At 42.2% G+C, this 21,388-nt stretch overlaps 1 protein-coding gene across 1 annotated transcript in view; it reads left to right on the top strand.

Moving 5' to 3' along the window:
- Nucleotides 1–21,388, top strand: part of LOC128690516 (phosphatidylserine synthase 2) — a gene marked incomplete in the record, with an annotated part of 412,859 nt that overhangs the window by 350,968 nt on the left and 40,503 nt on the right. The window contains 1 exon segment of the mRNA XM_070089624.1: nucleotides 11,269–11,379. Coding sequence (XP_069945725.1) covers nucleotides 11,269–11,379 — 111 coding nt within the window.

Here is a 21,388-nt window from a genome sequence, read left to right as displayed (position 1 = left end):
CGGGTCAGCTCACTGACAGTGATAAGGAAATGTGTAGAATTTTTAACACATACTTCCTCTCAGTTTTTACACAGGAGGATACCAGCGATATTCCAGTAATGATAAATTATGTAGAACAGGACGATAATAAACTGTGCACTATTAGGGTCACAAGTGACATGGTCCTTAGGCAAATAGATAAATTAAAACCTAACAAATCCCCAGGCCCTGATGAACTGTATGCAAGGGTTCTAAAGGAATGTAAAGAGGAGCTTAGCACACCTTTGGCTAATCTTTTCAACATATCACTACAAACTGGCATGGTGCCAGATAAGTGGAAAATGGCAAATGTGATACCTATTTTCAAAACAGGTGACAGGTCCTTAGCTTCGAACTATAGACCAATAAGCCTAACCTCCATAGTGGGAAAATTTATGGAATCAATAATTGCCGAGGCAGTTCGTAGCCACCTTGAAAAGCATAAATTAATCAACGAATCTCAGCATGGTTTTACAAAGGGGCGTTCCTGCCTTACGAATTTATTAACTTTTTTCACTAAGGTATTTGAGGAGGTAGATCATGGTAATGAATATGATATTGTGTATATGGACTTCAGTAAGGCTTTTGACAGGGTCCCACATCAGAGACTATTGAGGAAAATTAAAGCACATGGAATAGGAGGAGAAATTTTTTCCTGGATAGAGGCATGGTTGACAAATAGGCAGCAGAGAGTTTGCATAAATGGGGAGAAATCAGAGTGGGGAAGCGTCACGAGCGGTGTTCCACAGGGGTCAGTGTTGGGCCCCCTGCTGTTCACAATCTACATAAACGACATAGATGAGGGCATAAAGAGCGACATCGGCAAGTTTGCCGATGACACCAAAATAGGCCGTCGAATTCATTCTGACGAGGACATTCGAGCACTCCAGGAAGATTTGAATAGACTGATGCAGTGGTCGGAGAAGTGGCAGATGCAGTTTAATATAGACAAATGCAAAGTTCTAAATGTTGGACAGGACAATAACCATGCCACATATAAACTAAATAATGTAGATCTTAATATTACGGATTGCGAAAAAGATTTAGGAGTTCTGGTTAGCAGTAATCTGAAACCAAGACAACAGTGCATAAGTGTTCGCAATAAAGCTAATAGAATCCTTGGCTTCATATCAAGAAGCATAAATAATAGGAGTCCTCAGGTTGTTCTTCAACTCTATACATCCTTGGTTAGGCCTCATTTAGATTATGCTGCACAGTTTTGGTCACCGTATTACAGAATGGATATAAATTCTCTGGAAAATGTACAAAGGAGGATGACAAAGATGATCCCATGTATCAGAAACCTTCCCTATGAGGATAGACTAAGGGCCCTGAAACTGCACTCTCTAGAAAGACGTAGAATTAGGGAGGATATGATTGAGGTTTATAAGTGGAAGACAGGAATAAATAAAGGGGATGTAAATAGTGTGCTGAAAATATCTAGCCTAGACAGGACTCGCAGCAATGGTTTTAAGTTGGAAAAATTCAGATTCAGGAGGGATATAGGAAAGTACTGGTTTGGTAATAGAGTTGTGGATGAGTGGAACAAACTCCCAAGTACCGTTATAGAGGCCAGAACGTTGTGTAGCTTTAAAAATAGGTTGGATAAATACATGAGTAGATGTGGGTGGGTGTGAGTTGGACCTGATAGCTTGTGCTAACAGGTCGGTTGCCGTGTTCCTCCCTTAAGTCAATGTGACCTGACCTGACTAGGTTGGGTGCATTGGCTTAAGCCGGTAGGGACTTGGACTTGCCTCGCATGGGCCAGTAGGCCTTCTGCAGTGTTCCTTCGTTCTTATGTTCTTATGTTCTTATGAGACACTAGTGTGTGTGACACTAGTGTGTGAGACACTAGTGTGTGACACTAGTGTGCCTGACACTAGTGTGTGAGACACTAGTGTGTGAGACACTAGTGTGAGAGAGACTAGTGTGAGACACTAGTGTGAAACGCTAGTGTGAGGGACACTAGTGTGAGAGACACTGATGTCTGTGGCACTAGTGTGTAACACTAGTGTGTGTGACACTAGTGTGTGTGACACTAGTGTGTGTGACACAAGTGTGTGAGACACTAGTGTGTGTAAGACTAGTGTGTGACACACTAGTGTGTGTGAGACTAGTGTGTGAGACACTAGTGTGTGTGACACTAGTGTGTGTGACACTAGTGTGTGAGACACTAATGTGTGAGACACTAGTGTGAGACACTACTGTGTGAGACACTAGTGTGTGAGACTAGTGTGTGAGACACTAGTGTGTGAGACACTAGTGTGTGTGACACTAGTGTGTGTGACACTAGTGTGTGTGACACTAGTGTGTGTGACACTAGTGTGTGAGGCACTAGTGTGAGTGTGACACTACTGTGAGTGACATTAGTGTGTGTGACACTAGTGTGTGTGACACTAGTGTGTGTGACACTAGTGTGTGAGACACTAGTGTGTGTGACACTAGTGTGTGTGACACTAGTGTGTGTGACACTAGTGTGTGTGACAGTGTGTGAGACACTAGTGTGTGTGACACTAGTGTGTGTGACACTAGTGTGTGAGACACTAGTGTGTGTGACACTAGTGTGTGAGACACTAGTGTGTGTGACACTAGTGTGTGTGACACTAGTGTGTGTGTGACACTAGTGTGTGAGGCACTAGTGTGTGTGACACTAGTGTGTGTGTGTGACACTAGTGTGTGAGACACTAGTGTGTGTGACACTAGTGTGTGAGACACTAGTGTGTGTGACACTAGTGTGCGTGACACTAGTGCATGAGACACTAGTGTGAGACACTAGTGTGTGTGTGACACTAGTGTGTGTGACACTAGTGTGTGAGGCACTAGTGTGTGTGTGACACTAGTGTGTGAGACACTAGTGTGTGTGTGACACTAGTGCTTGAGACACTAGTGTGTGGAGCACTAGTGTGTGTGACACTAGTGTGTGAGACACTAGTGTGTGAGACACTAGTGTGTGTGACACTGGTGTGTGAGACACTAGTGTGCGTGACACTAGTGCATGAGACACTAGTGTGTGAGACACTAGTGTGTGTGTGACACTAGTGTGTGTGACACTAGTGTGTGTGACACTAGTGTGTGAGACACTAGAGTGTGAGACACTAGTGTGTGTGACACTAGTGTGTGAGACACTAGTGTGTGAGACTAGTGTATGAGACACTAGTGTGTGAGACAGTGTGTGAGACACTAGTGTGTGAGACTAGTGTATGAGACACTTGTGTGTGAGACAGTGTGTGAGACACTAGTGTGTGAGACTAGTGTGTGAGACACAAGTGTGTGAGACACTAGTGTATGAGACACTAGTGTGTGAGACTAGTGTATGAGACACTAGTGTGTGAGACTCTAGTGTGTTAGACACTAGTGTGTGTGACACTAGTGTGAGACACTAGTGTGTGAGACAGTGTGAGACACTAGTGTGTGTGACACTAGTGTATGAGACACTAGTGTGAGACACTAGTGTGTGTGACACTAGTGTATGAGACACTAGTGTGAGACACTAGTGTGTGAGACTAGTGTGTGAGACACTAGTATGTGTGACACTAGTGTGAGACACTAGTGTGTGAGACACTAGTGTATGAGACACTAGTGTGTGAGACACTAGTGTTTGAGACAGTAGTGAGTGTGACACTAGTGTGTGAGACACTAGTGTGTGAGACACTAATGTCTGTGACTCTAGTTTGTGAGACACTAGTGTGTGTGACACTAGTGTGTGAGACACTAGTGTGTATGACACTAGTGTGTGAGACACTAGTGTGTGAGACACTTGTGTGTGAGACACTAGTGTGTGACACTAGTGTGTGAGACACTAGTGTGTGTGACACTAGTGTGTGAGACACTAATGTGTGAGACACTAGTGTGAGACACTAGAGTGTGACACACTAGTGTGTGAGACTAGTGTGTGAGACACTAGTGTGTGAGACACTAATGTCTGTGACTCTAGTTTGTGAGACACTAGTGTGTGTGACACTAGTGTGTGTGACACTAGTGTGTGAGACACTAGTGTGTATGACACTAGTGTGTGAGACACTAGTGTGTGCGACACTAGTGTGTGAGACACTTGTGTGTGAGACACTAGTGTGTGACACTAGTGTGTGTGACACTAGTGTGTGTGACACTAGTGTGAGTGTGACACTACTATGAGTGACATTAGTGTGTGTGACACTAATGTGTGTGAGTGTGTGAGACACTAGTGTGAGTGACACTAGTGTGTGTGACACTAGTGTGTGTGACACTAGTGTGTATGTGACACTAGTGTGTGAGACACTAGTGTGTGAGACACTAGTGTGTGTGACACTAGTGTGTGTGACACTAGTGTGTGAGACACTAGTGTGTGTGTGACACTAGTGTGCATGACATTAGTGTGTGTAACACTAGTGTGTGTGACACTAGTGTGCATGACATTAGTGTGTGAGACACTAGTGTGTGTAACACTAGTGTGTGTGACACTAGTGTGTGACACTAGTGTGTGTGACACTAGTGTGACACTAGTGTGTGAGATACCAGTGTGTGAGACACTAGTGTGTGTGAGACACTAGTGTGTGACACTAGTGTGCATGACACTAGTGCGTGAAACACTAGTGTGTGTGAGACACTAGTGTGTGAGACACTAGTGTGTGTGAGACACTAGTGTGTGACACTAGTGTGCATGACACTAGTGCGTGAAACACTAGTGTGTGTGTGACACTAGTGTGTGAGGCACTACTGTGTGTGACACTAGTGTGTGAGACACTAGTGTGTGTGACACTAGTGTGTGAGACACCAGTGTGTGTGACACTAGTGTGTGAGACACCAGTGTGTGTGATACCAGTGTGTGTGACACTAGCGTGTGTGACACTGGTGTGTGAGACACTAGTGTGTGTGTGACACTAGTGTGCATGACACTAGTGTGTGAGACACTAGTGTGTGTGACACTAGTGTGTGTGACTGGTGTGTGAGACACTAGTGTGTGTGACACTAGTGTGCGTGACACTAGTGCGTGAGACACTAGTGTGAGACACTATGTGTGTGACACTAGTGTGTGTGACACTAGTGTGTGAGGCACTAGTGTGTGTGTGACACTAGTGTGTGAGACACTAGTGTGTGTGTGACACTAGTGCTTGAGACACTAGTGTGTGGAGCACTAGTGTGTGTGACACTAGTGTGTGAGACACTAGTGTGTGAGACACTAGTGTGTGTGACACTGGTGTGTGAGACACTAGTGTGTGTGTGACACTAGTGTGTGTGACACTAGTGTGCGTGACACTAGTGTGTGTGACACTAGTGCATGAGACACTAGTGTGTGAGACACTAGTGTGTGTGTGACACTAGTGTGTGTGACACTAGTGTGTGAGACACTAGTGTGTGAGACACTAGTGTGTGTGACACTAGTGTGTGAGACACTAGTGTGTGAGACTAGTGTATGAGACACTAGTGTGTGAGACAGTGTGTGAGACACTAGTGTGTGAGACTAGTGTATGAGACACTTGTGTGTGAGACAGTGTGTGAGACACTAGTGTGTGAGACTAGTGTGTGAGACACTAGTGTATTACCTGGAGTTTACCTGGAGAGAGTTTCGGGGGTCAACGCCCCCGCGGCCCGGTCTGTGACCAGGCCTCCTGGTGGATCAGCGCCTGATCAACCAGGCTGTTGCTGGTGGCTGCACGCAAACCAACGTACGAGCCACAGCCCGGCTGATCAGGAACTGACTTTAGGTGCTTGTCCAGTGCCAGCTTGAAGACTGCCAGGGGTCTGTTGGTAATCCCCCTTATGTGTGCTGGGAGGCAGTTGAACAGTCTCGGGCCCCTGACACTTATTGTATGGTCTCTTAACGTGCTAGTGACACCCCTGCTTTTCATTGGGGGGATGGTGCATCGTCTGCCAAGTCTTTTGCTTTCGTAGTGAGTGATTTTCGTGTGCAAGTTCGGTACTAGTCCCTCTAGGATTTTCCAGGTGTATATAATCATGTATCTCTCCCTCCTGCGTTCCAGGGAATACAGGTTTAGAAACCTCAAGCGCTCCCAGTAATTGAGGTGTTTTATCTCCGTTATGCGCGCCGTGAAAGTTCTCTGTACATTTTCTAGGTCGGCAATTTCACCTGCCTTGAAAGGTGCTGTTAGAGTGCAGCAATATTCCAGCCTAGATAGAACAAGTGACCTGAAGAGTGTCATCATGGGCTTGGCCTCCCTAGTTTTGAAGGTTCTCATTATCCATCCTGTCATTTTTCTAGCAGATGCGATTGATACAATGTTATGGTCCTTGAAGGTGAGATCCTCCGACATAATCACTCCCAGGTCTTTGACGTTGGTGTTTCGCTCTATTTCGTGGCCAGAATTTGTTTTGTACTCTGATGAAGATTTAATTTCCTCATGTTTACCATATCTGAGTAATTGAAATTTCTCATCGTTGAACTTCATATTGTTTTCTGCAGCCCACTGAAAGATTTGGTTGATGAGACACTAGTGTGTGAGACTAGTGTATGAGACACTAGTGTGTGAGACTCTAGTGTGTTAGACACTAGTGTGTGTGACACTAGTGTGAGACACTAGTGTATGAGACACTAGTGTGTGAGACTAGTGTATGAGACACTAGTGTGTGAGACTCTAGTGTGTTAGACACTAGTGTGTATGACACTAGTGTGAGACACTAGTGTGTGAGACAGTGTGAGACACTAGTGTGTGTGACACTAGTGTATGAGACACTAGTGTGAGACACTAGTGTGTGAGACTAGTGTGTGAGACACTAGTATGTGTGACACTAGTGTGAGACACTAGTGTGTGAGACACTAGTGTATGAGACACTAGTGTGTGAGACACTAGTGTTTGAGACAGTAGTGAGTGTGACACTAGTGTGTGAGACACTAATGTCTGTGACTCTAGTTTGTGAGACACTAGTGTGTGTGACACTAGTGTGTGTGACACTAGTGTGTGAGACACTAGTGTGTATGACACTAGTGTGTGAGACACTAGTGTGTGAGACACTAGTGTGTGAGACACTTGTGTGTGAGACACTAGTGTGTGACACTAGTGTGTGAGACACTAGTGTGTGTGACACTAGTGTGTGAGACACTAGTGTGTGAGACACTAGTGTGTGAGACACTAATGTGTGAGACACTAGTGTGTGAGACTAGTGTGTGAGACACTAGTGTGTGAGACACTAGTGTGTGTGACACTAGTGTGTGACACTAGTGTGTGAGACACTAGTGTGTGTGAGACACTAGTGTGTGAGACACTAGTGTGTGTGTGACACTAGTGTGTGTGACACTAGTGTGAGTGTGACACTACTATGAGTGACATTAGTGTGTGTGACACTAATGTGTGTGAGTGTGTGAGACACTAGTGTGTGAGACACTAGTGTGAGTGACACTAGTGTGTGTGACACTAGTGTGTGTGACACTAGTGTGTGTGACACTAGTGTGTATGTGACACTAGTGTGTGAGACACTAGTGTGTGAGACACTAGTGTGTGTGACACCAGTGTGTGTGACACTAGTGTGTGAGACACTAGTGTGTGTGTGACACTAGTGTGCATGACACTAGTGTGTGAGACACTAGTGTGTGTGACACTAGTGTGTGTGACACTAGTGTGTGACACTAGTGTGACACTAGTGTGTGAGATACCAGTGTGTGACACTAGTGTGTGTGACACTAGTGTGTGAGACACTAGTGTGTGTGAGACACTAGTGTGTGAGACACTAGTGTGTGTGAGACACTAGTGTGTGACACTAGTGTGCATGACACTAGTGCGTGAAACACTAGTGTGTGTGTGACACTAGTGTGTGAGGCACTAGTGTGTGTGACACTAGTGTGTGAGACACTAGTGTGTGTGACACTAGTGTGTGAGACACCAGTGTGTGTGATACCAGTGTGTGTGACACTAGCGTGTGTGACACTGGTGTGTGAGACACTAGTGTGTGTGTGACACTAGTGTGCATGACACTAGTGTGTGAGACACTAGTGTGTGTGACACTAGTGTGAGTGTGACACTAATGTGTGTGTGACACTAGTGTGTGTGTGACACTAGTGTGTATGTGACACTAGTGTGTGAGACACTAGTGTGTGAGACACTAGTGTGTGTGACATTAGTGTGTGTGACACTAGTGTGTGTGACAGTGTGTGAGACACTAGTGTGAGTGACACTAGTGTGTGAGACACTAGTGTGTGTGACACTAGTGTGTGTGACACTAGTGTGTGTGTGACACTAATGTGTATGTGACACTAGTGTGTGAGACACTAGTGTGTGAGACACTAGTGTGTGTGACACTAGTGTGTGTGACACTGGTGTGTGAGACACTAGTGTGTGAGACACTAGTGTGTGAGACACTAGTGTGTGTGACACTAGTGTGTGTGACACTAGTGTGTGAGACACTAGTGTGTGAGACACTAGTGTGTGTGTGACACTAGTGTGCGTGACACTAGTGTGTGACACTAGTGTGTGTAACACTAGTGTGTGTGACACTAGTGTGAGTGTGACACTACTATGAGTGACAGTGTGTGTGACACTAATGTGACACTAGTGTGTGTGACACTAGTGTGTGAGACACTAGTGTGTGACACTAGTGTGCATGACACTAGTGCGTGAGACACTAGTGTGTGTGTGACACAAGTGTGTGTGACACTAGCGTGTGAGGCACTAGTGTGTGTGACACTAGTGTGTGAGACATTAGTGTGTGAGACATTAGTGTGTGAGACATTAGTGTGTGAGACATTAGTGTGTGAGACACTAGTGTGTGAGACACTAGTGTGTGAGACACTAGTGTGTGAGACACTAGTGTGTGAGACACTAGTGTGTGTGACACCAGTGTGTGAGACACCAGTGTGTGAGACACTAGTGTGTGAGACACTAGTGTGTGTGACACTAGTGTGTGAGACTTTAGTGTGTGAGACATTAGTGTGTGACACATTAGTGTGTGTGACACTAGTGTGTGTGACACTAGTGTGTGTGACACTAGTGTGTGAGACACTAGTGTGTGAGACACTAGTGTGTGAGACACTAGTGTTTGAGACACTAGTGTGTGAGACACTAGTGTGTGAGACACTAGTGTGAGACACTAGTGTGTGTGTGACACTAGTGTGTGTGACACTAGTGTGTGTGACACTAGTGTGAGTGTCATTAGTGTGTGTGTGACACTAGTGTGTGAGACACTAGTGTGTGTGACACTAGTGTGTGTGACACTAGTGTGTGTGTGACACTAGTGTGTGAGACACTAGTGTGTGAGACACTAGTGTGTGAGACACTAGTGTGTGAGACACTAGTGTGTGAGACGCTAGCATGTGAGACACTAGTGTGAGAGACGCTAGTGTGTGAGACGTAGCGTGTGTGACGCTAGTGTGTAAGACACTAGTGAGCGACACTAGTGTGAGACACTAATGTGTGAGACACAAGTGTTTGATGCACTTGTGTGAGAGACACTAGTGTGTGAGACACTAGTGTGTGAGACACTTGTGTGAGAGATACTAGTGTGAGAGACACCAGTGTGTGACACTTGTGTGAGAGATACTAGTGTGTGAAATACTAGTAAGACACTGGTGCGAGAGATAGTGTGTGAGACACTAGTGTGAGAGACACTGGTGTGAGAGATACTAGTGAGACACTGGTATGAGAGATACTAGTGTGTGAGACACTTGTGTGAGAGACATTGGTGTGAAAGACTAGTGTGAGAGACACTTGTGTGAGAGATAGTGTGTGAGACACTGGTGTGAGAGACTAGTGTGTGAGATAGTAGTGTGTGAGAGACTGGTGCGAGAGATACTAATATGAGACACTGGTGTGAGATACAATAGTTTGTGAGACACTCATATGTGAGATACCAGTGTGTGAGACACTGGTGTGAGAGACACTAGTGTGAGAGACGCTTGTGTGAGACACTAGTGTGAGAGACGCTTGTGTGAGAGACACTAGTTTGAGACACTGGTGTGAAAGACACTGGTGTGTGGTAGTTTTATGGTTTAACCCTTTCAGGGTCCAGAGGCCAAATTTCAAAGTGTGCACCAAAGTCCAAGAATTTTCAAAAAAAAAAAAAATTATTTTTTCTTAAGAAGTGGTAGAGAATCTTTTTCTGAAGGTAATAATACAAAAAGTATGATATTTGATGGAAAATTGACGAAATTATGCTCTCGCGAATTTTGATGTGTCAGCGATAATTACGAATCGGCGATTTTGACGACTTTGTCTCCCATTTTAGGCCAATTACATTATTCCAGTCAACCAAATTCTTAGCTATTTCACTAGTATTACTTCTATTCTATCAATTGAGCACCCATAAATTGCCCAGTCAACTGTTTCAACTACAAAATAAAGTCATCGGAAATTGGTAATTTGCCCAATTTAACACAAAGTTCAAAATATTCCAATTTCAAAATAGGGTCCAGAATAAACAATGCAGACATTCCTGGCACTAAACTAACATTTCCTCTGTTCATTAGTTACGTTTTGAGGCTTTACAAATGAATTCCATTTTGATTTTTTATTCACATAATGAATTTTTATTCAAACCAAAAAATAGAAGATTTATTGTTATGCAATATTGTAATAATTGTATAAATATCATCACCACATTTGTGAATGTATATTAGACCCACCAGCTGGCGTGTATGAGACATGTGAGGTCGTTTGTTTGAACATCGACAAAAAATTAACATTTCTGCTATTTTGAGCTCAGTTTCAAGTAATTTCCAGTGCTAATACCAATCAAAATTATCTCTTTTTCTGTAATATATCTTCCATTCTATCAAATGAGACCAAGAAATCACAAATACAACTATAAAAAATATACGAGAAAACACTGCAAGTCACTGTTTTAATAAAAAATCACAGTTTCAGTTTTTTCTCTCATTATACACTGTGTGCTGCAGGATTTGCTTTATGTGGTGCACACGTACCACAAAGATGTATTCTCTCATATCTAGGCCCAAATTTACCACTCACAGCTTATCAGAGTGAGCTGAGCTCATGGCGTAGATCTACGGCACGGACCCTGAAAGGGTTAAAACTGTTACTATACTCTTATCCAAGGTGAAGGAATTAGCAAAAATGCTTTTGAAAGGTTCAGATGTGTTGTTGTTTCTCCACACTGACTGTCTCCCATGAAGATAATGTATGATAGAAAAAGAAGCATTCACCATCATTCATTTACTACCCATCTTGTCTGAAATGCACAACCATCACAATTCAGGTTCCAGCATTGTTCACTTAATTGTTTAGTATATTTCGTATGTTGTCCGTAGTAATTAAGTGTATACTGAAGTTTGTAATCCATTGTAATGAGATATTAAACTTGCAGTGACTGTATGAAGTTTGGACGACAGTCATGGCTCTTCCTGGCTATTGTCACCACAGAACTGCTCATTGTTGTCAAGTTTGGCTGGGAAACTGTCACCATTCCTTTCCCAAGGTAACCAGTTACTTCTCCTGTTCAGAATATTTGATAAGAGTTGATTGTTTTTGGTAAAGCTAAGTCTACTGTTAAATTTTTATGTAAACAGACATGAGCTGTAAAAACATGCTATTGACAGTAATTCATGGAGTTGTGTATATGAGATACAAATGTTTTGACAAGCATTCTTACCACCTGTGCACATGAGAAGATCGTAAACCCTGAAAGAGACCCCCCTCCACACACGCACGCATGCACGCACGCACGCACGCATGCACGCACGCACGCACGCGCACACACACACACACACACACACACACACACACACACACACACACACACACACACACACACACACACACACACACACACACACACACACACACACCCCTACCTACCTAGTTTGCTATATAATTTTAGAGACATTGGTATTGTATACTGTACTTGACAGTTGAAAAATAAACTTAGGACAGTAATGTACTTAGAATTCTGAGAAATTAATTCCTAGGTGATCAGTAACAACCTAGGTGAACTTTTATGTTGCCCATTGTTCATTCTATGTGAATGCTTAGGTTTCATGAGACTTGTGTTGGTACTGGTAAGACAGAGGGTTCAGATGGGCACACACTGAAGTGACTGTGTGGAGGCACCAGAATGTTTTATTTTGCACTTCTTTAGTGTCGGGCATCTAGTGGACCTCTAATATCATCTTAAATGGGGCAGTAAATGGACACTAGTGATTTTAGGTGTTCGATGTGATGTTATATCTATTTATTTATTTATTTAATTTACTTTAGTATAAGCCAGGGAGGTATAACATCTTTTAGGAGTGAAGAAAAACCGGATGTGAGTGTGGGGGAGATGGATGAGGCATTACATAGAATGAAAGGGGGTAAAGCAGCTGGAACTGATGGGATTATGACAAATGTTAAAAGCAGGGGGGGATATAGTGTTGGAGTGGTTGGTATTTTTGTTCAATAAATGTATGAAAGAGGGGAAGGTACCTAGGGATTGGCAGAGAGCACATATAGTTCCTCAGTGCACAGGGAAGGGGGACATAAGAGATTGTAAAAAATATAGGGGAATAAGTTTACTGAGTATACAGGTATCATCCGACTTACGACCAAGCTTGGTTCCGACCAACCGGTCGTAAGTCAAAATGGACGTAAGTCGAATCTTACTATTGAATATCAACATCACACTTTTGTAATGATTTTATTTTATTGTTTTATTTTGGTATTTCATTTTTTACTTTACTATTTATGCTGTTAGTACTGTATTTTATACCATAAGGTATAACAGTGTACAACACAAACAGTTGTTTATTTCCCAGAAATCTGGCATAAAAAGCATGGTCATAAGTCGAGTGGTCGTATGTCGAGTAGGTCGTAAGTCAGATGGTAGGTGTACTAGGTAAAGAGTATGGTAGGGTTATTATTGAGAGAATTAGAGGTAAGACAGAGAGCAGTATTTCAGATGAACAAGGAGGCTTTACAATGGGTAGGGGAGGTGTAGATCAAGTGATTACAATAAAGCATGTATGTGAAAAATATTTAGATCAAGGTAGGGAAGTTTTCATCCCATTTATGGATGTGCAAATTCAAGGATTGTGGATTAAAGTAAAGGTTGGATGCGAAAAGTGGGTCAAAATAAGCGTGTATGCACCTGGAGAAGAGAGGAATGTAGAGGAGAGAGAGAGATTTTGGGAGATGTTAAGTGAATGTATAGGCACCTTTGAACCAAGTGAGAGAGTAATTGTGGTAGGGGACCTGAATGCTAAAGTAGGAGAAACTTTTAGAGAGGGTGTGGTAGGTAAGTTTGGGGTGCCAGGTGTAAATGATAATGGGAGCCCTTTGATTGAACTTTGTATAGAAAGGGGTTTAGTTATAGGTAATACATATTTTAAGAAAAAGAGGATAAATAAGTATACATGATATGATGTAGGGCGAAATGACAGTACATAGTTTGTTGGATTATGTATTGGTAGATAAAAGACTGCTCAGTAGACTTCAGGATGTACATGTTTATAGAGGGGCCACAGATATATCAGATCACTTTTTAGTTGTAGCTACACTGAGAGTAAAAGGTAGATGTGATACAAGGAGAATAGAAGCATCAGGGAAGAGAGAGGTGAAGGTTTATAAACTAAAAGAGGAGGCAGTTAGGGTAAGATATAAACAGCTATTGGAGAATAGATGGGCTAATGAGAGCATAGGCAATGGGGTCGAAGAGGTATGGGGTAGGTTTACAAATGTAGTGTTAGAGTGTTCAGCAGAAGTTTGTGGTTACAGGAAAGTGGGTGCGGGAGGGAAGAGGAGCGATTGGTGGAATGATGATGGAGAGAGAGTAGTAAGGGAGAAAAAGTTAGTATATGAGAAGTTTTTACAAAGTAGAAGTGATGCAAGGAGGGAAGAGTATATGGAGAAAAGAGAGAGGTTAAGAGAGTGGTGAAGCAATGTAAAAAGAGAGCAAATGAGAGAATGGGTGAGATGCTATCAACAAATTTTGTTGAAAATAAGAAAAAGTTTTGGAGTGAGATTAACAAGTTGAGGAAGCCTAGAGAACAAATGGATTTTGTCAGTGAAAAATAGGAGAGGAGAGTTATTAAATGGAGAGTTAGAGGTATTGGGAAGATGGAAGGAATATTTTGAGGAATTGTTAAATGTTGATGAAGATAGGGAAGCTGTGATTTCGTGTATAGGGCAAGGAGGAATAACAAATTGTAGGAGTGAGGAAGAGCCAGTTGTGAGTGTGGGGGAAGTTCGTGAGGCAGGTAAAATGAAAGGGGGTAAGGCGGCTGGGTTTGTTGTGATAAAGATAGAAATGTTAAAAGCAGGTGGGGATATAGTTTTGGAGTAGTTGGTGCTACTATTTAATAAATGTATGGAAGAGGGTAAGGTACCTAGGGATTGGCAGAGAGCATGCATAGTTCCTTTGTATAAAGGCAAAGGGGACAAAAGAGAGTGCAAAAATTATAGGGGGATAAGTCTGTTGAGTATACCTGTATGGTAGAGTTATTATTGAAAGAATTAAGAGTAAGACGGAGAATAGGATAGATGAACAAGGAGGCTTTAGGAAAGGTAGGGGGTGTGTGGACCAGGTGTTTACAGTGAAACATATAAGTGAACAGTATTTAGATAAGGCTAAAGAGGTTTTTGTGGCATTTATGGATTTGAAAAAGGCGTATGACAGGGTGGATAAGGGGGCAATGTGGCAGATGTTGCAGGTGTATGGTGTAGGAAGTAGGTTACTGAAAGCAGTGAAGAGTTTTTACGAGGATAGTGAGGCTCAAGTTAGAGTATGTAGGAAAGAGGGAGATTATTTCCCAGTAAAAGTAGGCCTTAGACAAGGATGTGTGATGTCAACGTGGTTGTTTAATATATTTATAGATGGGGTTGTAAGAGAAGTAAATGCGAGTGTCTTGGCAAGATGCGTGGAGTTAAAAGATAAAGAATCACACATAAAGTGGGAGTTGTCACAGTTGCTCTTTGCTGATGACACTGTGCTCTTGGGAGATTCTGAAGAGAAGTTGCAGAGGTTGGTGGATGAATTTGGTAGGGTATGCAAAAGAAGAAAATTAAAAGTGAATACAGGAAAGAGTAAGGTTATGAGGATAACAAAAAGATTAGGTGATGAAAGATTGGATATCAGATTGGAGGGAGAGAGTATGGAGGAGGTGAATGTATTCAGATATTTGGGAGTTGACGTGTCAGCGGATGGGTCTATGAAAGATGACGTGAATCATAGAATTGATGAGGGGGAAAGGGTGAGCGGTGCACTTAGGAGACTGTGGAGACAAAGAACTTTGTCCTTGGAGGCAAAGAGGGGAATGTATGAGAGTATAGTTTTACCAATGCTCTTATATGGGTGTGAAGCATTGGTGATGAATGTTGCAGCAAGGAGAAGGCTGGAGGCAGTGGAGATATCATGTCTGAGGGCAATGTGTGGTGTGAATATAATGCAGAGAATTTGTAGTTTGGAAGTTAGGAGGAGGTGCGGGATTGCCAAAACTGTTGTCCAGAGGGCTGAGGAAGGGTTGTTGAGGTGGTTTGGACATGTAGAGAGAATGGAGCGAAACAGAATGACTTCAAGAGTGTATCAGTCTGTTGTGGAAGGAAGGCGGGGTAGGGGTCGGCCTAGGAAAGGTTGGAGGGAGGGGGTAAAGGAGGTTTTGTGTACAAGGGGCTTGGACTTCCAGCGGGCATGCGTGCGCGTGTTTGATAGGAGTGAATGGAGACAAATGGTTTTTAATACTTGACGTGCTGTTGGAGTGTGAGCAAAGTAACATTTATGAAGGGATTCAGGGAAACTGGCAGGCCAGACTTGAGTCCTGGAGATGGGAAGTACAGTGCCTGCACTCTGAAGGAGGGATGTTAATGTTGCAGTTTAAAAACTGTAGTGTAAAGCACCCTTCTGGCAAGACAGTGATGGAGTGAATGATGGTGAAAGTTTTTCTTTTTCGGGCCACCCTGCCTTGGTGGGAATCGGCCAGTGTGTTAATAATAATAATAAAATTATGGATTTAGAAAATGAATATGATAAGGTGGATAGGGGAACAATGTGGCAGATGTTGCAAGTGTATAGAATAAGTAGTAAGTTACTAAATGTTGTAAAGAGTTTTTATAAGGGCAGTGAGGCTCAGGTTAGGGTGTGTAGGAGAGAGGGAGATTACTTCCCAATAAAAGTAGGTCTTAGACAGGGATGCATAATGTCACCATGGTTCTTTAACATATTTATAGATGGAGTTGTAAAAGAAATAAATGCTAGGGTGTTGGGAGAGAGGTGGGATGAAATTATGGGGAATCAAATACAAAATGGGAGCTGACACAGTTAATTTTTACCAACATACTTATATGTGTGTGAAGCATGGGGTGTAAATGCTACAGTGAGGAGGAGGCTGGAGGCAGTGGAAATGTTGTGTCTGAGGGCAATGTGTGGTGTGAATATTATGCAGAGAATTTATTTTTATTGTTATTAACACATCGTCTGTCTCTCACCAAGGCAGGGTGGCCTAAAAAAGAAAAACTTTATTCATCATTCACTTCATCACTGTCTTGCCAGAGGCATGCTTACACTACAGTTATAAAACTGCAGCATTAACAACCCTCCTTCAGAGTGCAGGCACAGTACTTCCCATCTCCAGGACTCAAGTCCAGCCTGCCAATTTCCCTGAATCCCTTCATGAATGTTTCCTTGCTCACACTCCAACAGCACGTCAAATCCTAAAAAAACATTTGTCTCCATTTGCTCCTATCTAACACCCTCATGCATGCTTGCTGGAAGTCCAAGCCCCTCACACACAAAACCTCCTTTACCCTCTCCCTCCAACCTTTTGTAGGTCGACCCCTACCCCGCCTTCCCTCCACTGCAGATTTATACACTCATAAAGTCATTCTTTTTGTTCTAGCCTCTGTACATGTCCAAATCACCTCAACAACCCTCTCCCAGCCCTCTGGATAATAGTTTTGGTAGTCTCGCACCTCCTCCTAATTTCCAAACTACGAATTCTCAGCATTATATTCACATCACACATTGCCCTCACACATGACATCTCCACCTCCTTGCAACATTAACAACCCATTCTTCAACATTGTCACTGTCTTGCCATATTAACCACCCATACAAGAGCATTGGTATAACTATACTTTCATTCATTCCCCTCTTTGCTTCCATGGACAAAGTTCTTTGTCTCTACAGACTCCTCAGTGCACCACTCACCTTTTTCCCCTCATCAGTTCTGTGATTCACCTCATCTTTCATAAACCCCTCCACTGACACATCCACTCCTAAATATCTGAATACATTCACCTCCTCCATACTTTCTCCCTCCAATCTGATATTAAATCTTTCGTTACCTAATGTTTTTGTTACCCTTATCACCTGACTCTTTCCTATATTCACTTTTAATTTATCTTCTTTTATATACCCTACCAAACTCATCCACCAATGTCTGCAGAGAATTTGTACTATGTGTTGCGAGTAAGGGACTTAAGAATTTTTATTCCTTGGAATTTTATAAAGAACTTCAGAATTTGGCCTATATCAAAGATTATCCCTTTCAGACAACAAGAAATTGGCTCAAAAGCTAGTTTAACCCTTTGACTGTCACGACCCTAAATACTGATATGTCTCCTGGTGTCGAAAAATTTTTGGGGAAAAACAAAAAAATATTTTAAAATGATAGAGAATCTTTTCCCGATAGTAATGACACCAAAAGTACGAAATTTGATCGAAAACTTACAGAAGTACACTCCAGCGAAGGAAGCGATCTCAGCGATATATACGCATCAGCGATTTTGCCGAATTTGAGCCCTATTTTTGCCTAATTCCCTTGTTCCAGTCAACCAGACTCATCGCTACTTCTTTCAAACTCCATTTTTTCTATCAAATGAGTACAAGAAACTGCCCATTTACCAATTTCAACTACTCAATAAAGTGGACAGAAATTGGCAATTTGGCCAATTTCATGCAAATTATATGCCAATTTCAAAATAGGGTCCAGAATAAACAATGCAAATGTTTTTGGCACTAAAATAACATATCCTCTCTTTATTAGTTATGTCTCCAGGCCCCTCTTTTATTACTCTTGCTTTCTGATTTGATTTTTTATTCACACACACAAAAATAGAAGATTTACTGTTATGCAGACTACTGCATTATTGTAAAAATGGTGTAAATAATATCAGTGCACTAGTGAAAGAATATTAGACTCCCCAGTTGATGTGTATTGGATGTGTGATGTGATTTGCTTACTCTGGAACATTGGTAAAAATCGAACATTTCCACTATTTTGAGCTCAATTTCAAGGTCGTTTTTATCATGAAACTTATCAAAATCATGTCTATTTCTGTAATGTGTTTTCCATTCTATCAAATGAGACCAAGAAAATGAGAATACAACCATAAATACTATAGGAAAATACACCTCAAAGTCGGCATTTTAATCAAGAAACACGGTCGGAGTTTTTTTTCTCTCATGCACTGCGTGCTGCAGGATTTTTTTTATACAGTGCACACTGACCACAAACACTCATTCTCTCACATGTGAGCCTACCATCTTTCTTCTGCTTGGTTTGAAGCCGCTAGAATTATTGAGTATACTGTATATGTGTCCGAAACACTGGCTCGTAAGACGTATATATACAGCCAAAACAGTCAAATGATTAATATATTTTTAGAGGCTATGGGTTATAATTTATTTCTACTAGGAAACTGAATTCAGTAATATTAAAATGTTATGATGTTTAATTTTAAAGTACAGTGGACCCTCAACTAACGGCGGCATCAAGTAAGGGCAAATTTGTCTAACGACGCTCTTTGGCATAAAAGAAATGGCTCTACCAACAGTGAAAAACTCATCAAACGACATTCGTCCTGAACTTGTCCATGGGGCCGGAGCGCAGCCTACACGAGCCCAACCACTCCATGACTCCATGGACAGTCAGTGTGCCAGTGTTTACAAGCCCTTTCGGTCGATTCCAAGTGGTTTTTTTTTTTTACAAGTCGGCCATCTCCCACCGAGGCAGGGCGACCCAAAAAAGAAAGAAAATCCCCAAAAAGAAAATACTTTCATCATCATTCAACACTTTCACCTCACTCACGTATAATCACTGTTTTTGCAGAGGTGCTCAGAATACAACAGCTTAGAAGCATATACCTATAAAGATACACATCATATCCCTCCAAACTGCTAATATCCCGAACCCCTCCTTTAGAGTTCACGCATTGTACTTCCCATTTCCAGGACTCAAGTCCAGCTATATAAAAATAACCGGTTTCCCTGAATCCCTTCACTAAATATTACCCTGCTCACACTTCAACAGATTGTCAGGTCCCAAATACCATTCGTCTCCATTCACTTCTATCTAACATGCTCATGCACGCTTGCTGGAAGTCTAAGCCCCTTGCCCACAAAACCACCTTTACCCCCTCCCTCCAACCTTTTCGAGGACGACCTCTACCCCGCCTTCCTTCCCCTACAGATTTATACGCTCTCCATATCATTCTACTTTGATCCAGTCTCTCTAAATGACCAAACCACCTCAACAACCCCTCTTCTGCCCTCTGACTAATACTTTTATTAACTCCACACCTTCTCCTAATTTCCACACTCCGAATTTTCTGCATAATATTTACACCACACATTGCCCTTAGACAGGACATCTCCACTGCCTCCAACCGCCTCCTCGCTGCTGCATTCACAACCCAAGCTTCACACCCATATAAGAGTGTTGGTACTACTATACTTTCATACATTCCCTTCTTTGCCTCCATGGATAATGTTTCTTGTCTCCACATATACCTCAACACACCACTCACCTTTTTTCCCTCATCAATTCTATGATTAACCTCATCCTTCATGAATCCATCTGCCGACACGTCAACTCTCAAGTATCTGAAAACATTCACTTCTTCCGTACTCCTCCTCCCCAATTTGATATCCAATTTCTCTTTATCTAAATCATTTGATACCCTCATCACCTTACTCTTTTCTATGTTTACTTTCAACTTTCTACCTTTACACACATTCCCAAACTCATCCACTAACCTTTGCAATTTTTCTTTAGAATCTCCCATGACCACAGTATCATCAGCAAAAAGGAACTTTGTCAATTCCCATTTTGAATTTGATTCCCCATAATTTAATCCCACCCCTCTCCCGAACACCCTAGCATTTACTTCTTTTACAACCCCATCTATAAATATATTAAACAACTATGGTGACATTACACATCGCTTTCTAAGACCTACTTTTACTGGGAAGTAGTCTCCCTCTCTTCTACACACCCTAACCTGAGCCTCACTATCCTCATAAAAACTCTTTACAGCATTTAGTAACTTACCACCTATTCCATACACTTGCAACATCTGCCACATTGCTCCCCTATCCACTCTGTCATATGCCTTTTCTAAATCCATAAATGCAATAAAAACTTCCCTACCTTTATCTAAATAGTGTTCACATATATGCTTCAATGTAAACACTTGATCTACACATCCCCTACCCACTCTGAAACCTCCTTGCTCATCCGCAATCTTACATTCTGTCTTACCTCTAATTCTTTCAATTATAACCCTACCGTACACTTTTCCTAGTATACTCAGTAAACTTATTCCTCTGTAATTTTTACAATCTCTTTTGTCCCCTTCCCTTTATATAAAGGGACTATACATGCTCTCTGCCAATCCCTAGGTACCTTCCCCTCTTTCATACATTTATTAAACAAAAATACCAACCACTCCAACACTATATCCCCTCTGCTTTTAACATTTCTGTCATGATCCCGTCAGTTCCAGCTGCTTTACCCCCTTTCATTCTATGTAATGCCTCACGCACCTCCCCCACACTCACATCCTGTTCTTCTTCACTCCTAAAAGATGGTATACCTCCCTGGCCAGTGCATGAAATTACCACTTTCCTTTCTTCGTCGACATTTAAAAGTTCCTCAAAATATTCTCGCCATCTACCCAAAACCTCCATCTCTCCATCTACTAACTCCCCTACTCTGTTTTTAACTAACAAATCCATTCGTTCTCTAGGCTTTCTTAACACACTCCCAAATTTTTTCTTATTTTCATTAAAATTTTTTGTCAGTGCCTCTCCCACTCTGTCATCTGCTCTCCTTTTGCATTTTTAATGTGTATTTCTATTGCTAACTTAATATAAGTTAATGTAAACTTGTCTGGCATTAATAACAAAAAAGGCACAATACCGTGACTGGAATGATACACAAATAATCCGCACATAAAAGAGAGAAGCTTACGATGACGTTTCGGTCCGACTTGGACCATTGACAAAGTCACACAAAGTGACTTTGTCAATGGTCCAAGTCGGACCGAAACGTCGTCGTAAGCTTCTCTCTTTTATGTGCGGGTTATTTGTGTATTGTCTGGCATTTATTGCATATTTTATATGTGCTCTGATAATAATACTTGTGGAGCTGTGTGGCAGCCGGATGGAGGGACATTACATTACATTTTCTCTGCTCAGCCATCAGAGAAAATGTGTATGAATCTGCGTTTGGCCC

This window comes from Cherax quadricarinatus, chromosome 29 (assembly GCF_038502225.1).
Source record: "Cherax quadricarinatus isolate ZL_2023a chromosome 29, ASM3850222v1, whole genome shotgun sequence".
In the NCBI taxonomy this organism is placed as follows: Eukaryota; Metazoa; Arthropoda; class Malacostraca; order Decapoda; family Parastacidae; genus Cherax; species Cherax quadricarinatus.
The sequence above is the reverse complement of the archived record's forward strand: the minus strand, read 5'-3'. Positions and strand labels throughout refer to the sequence as shown.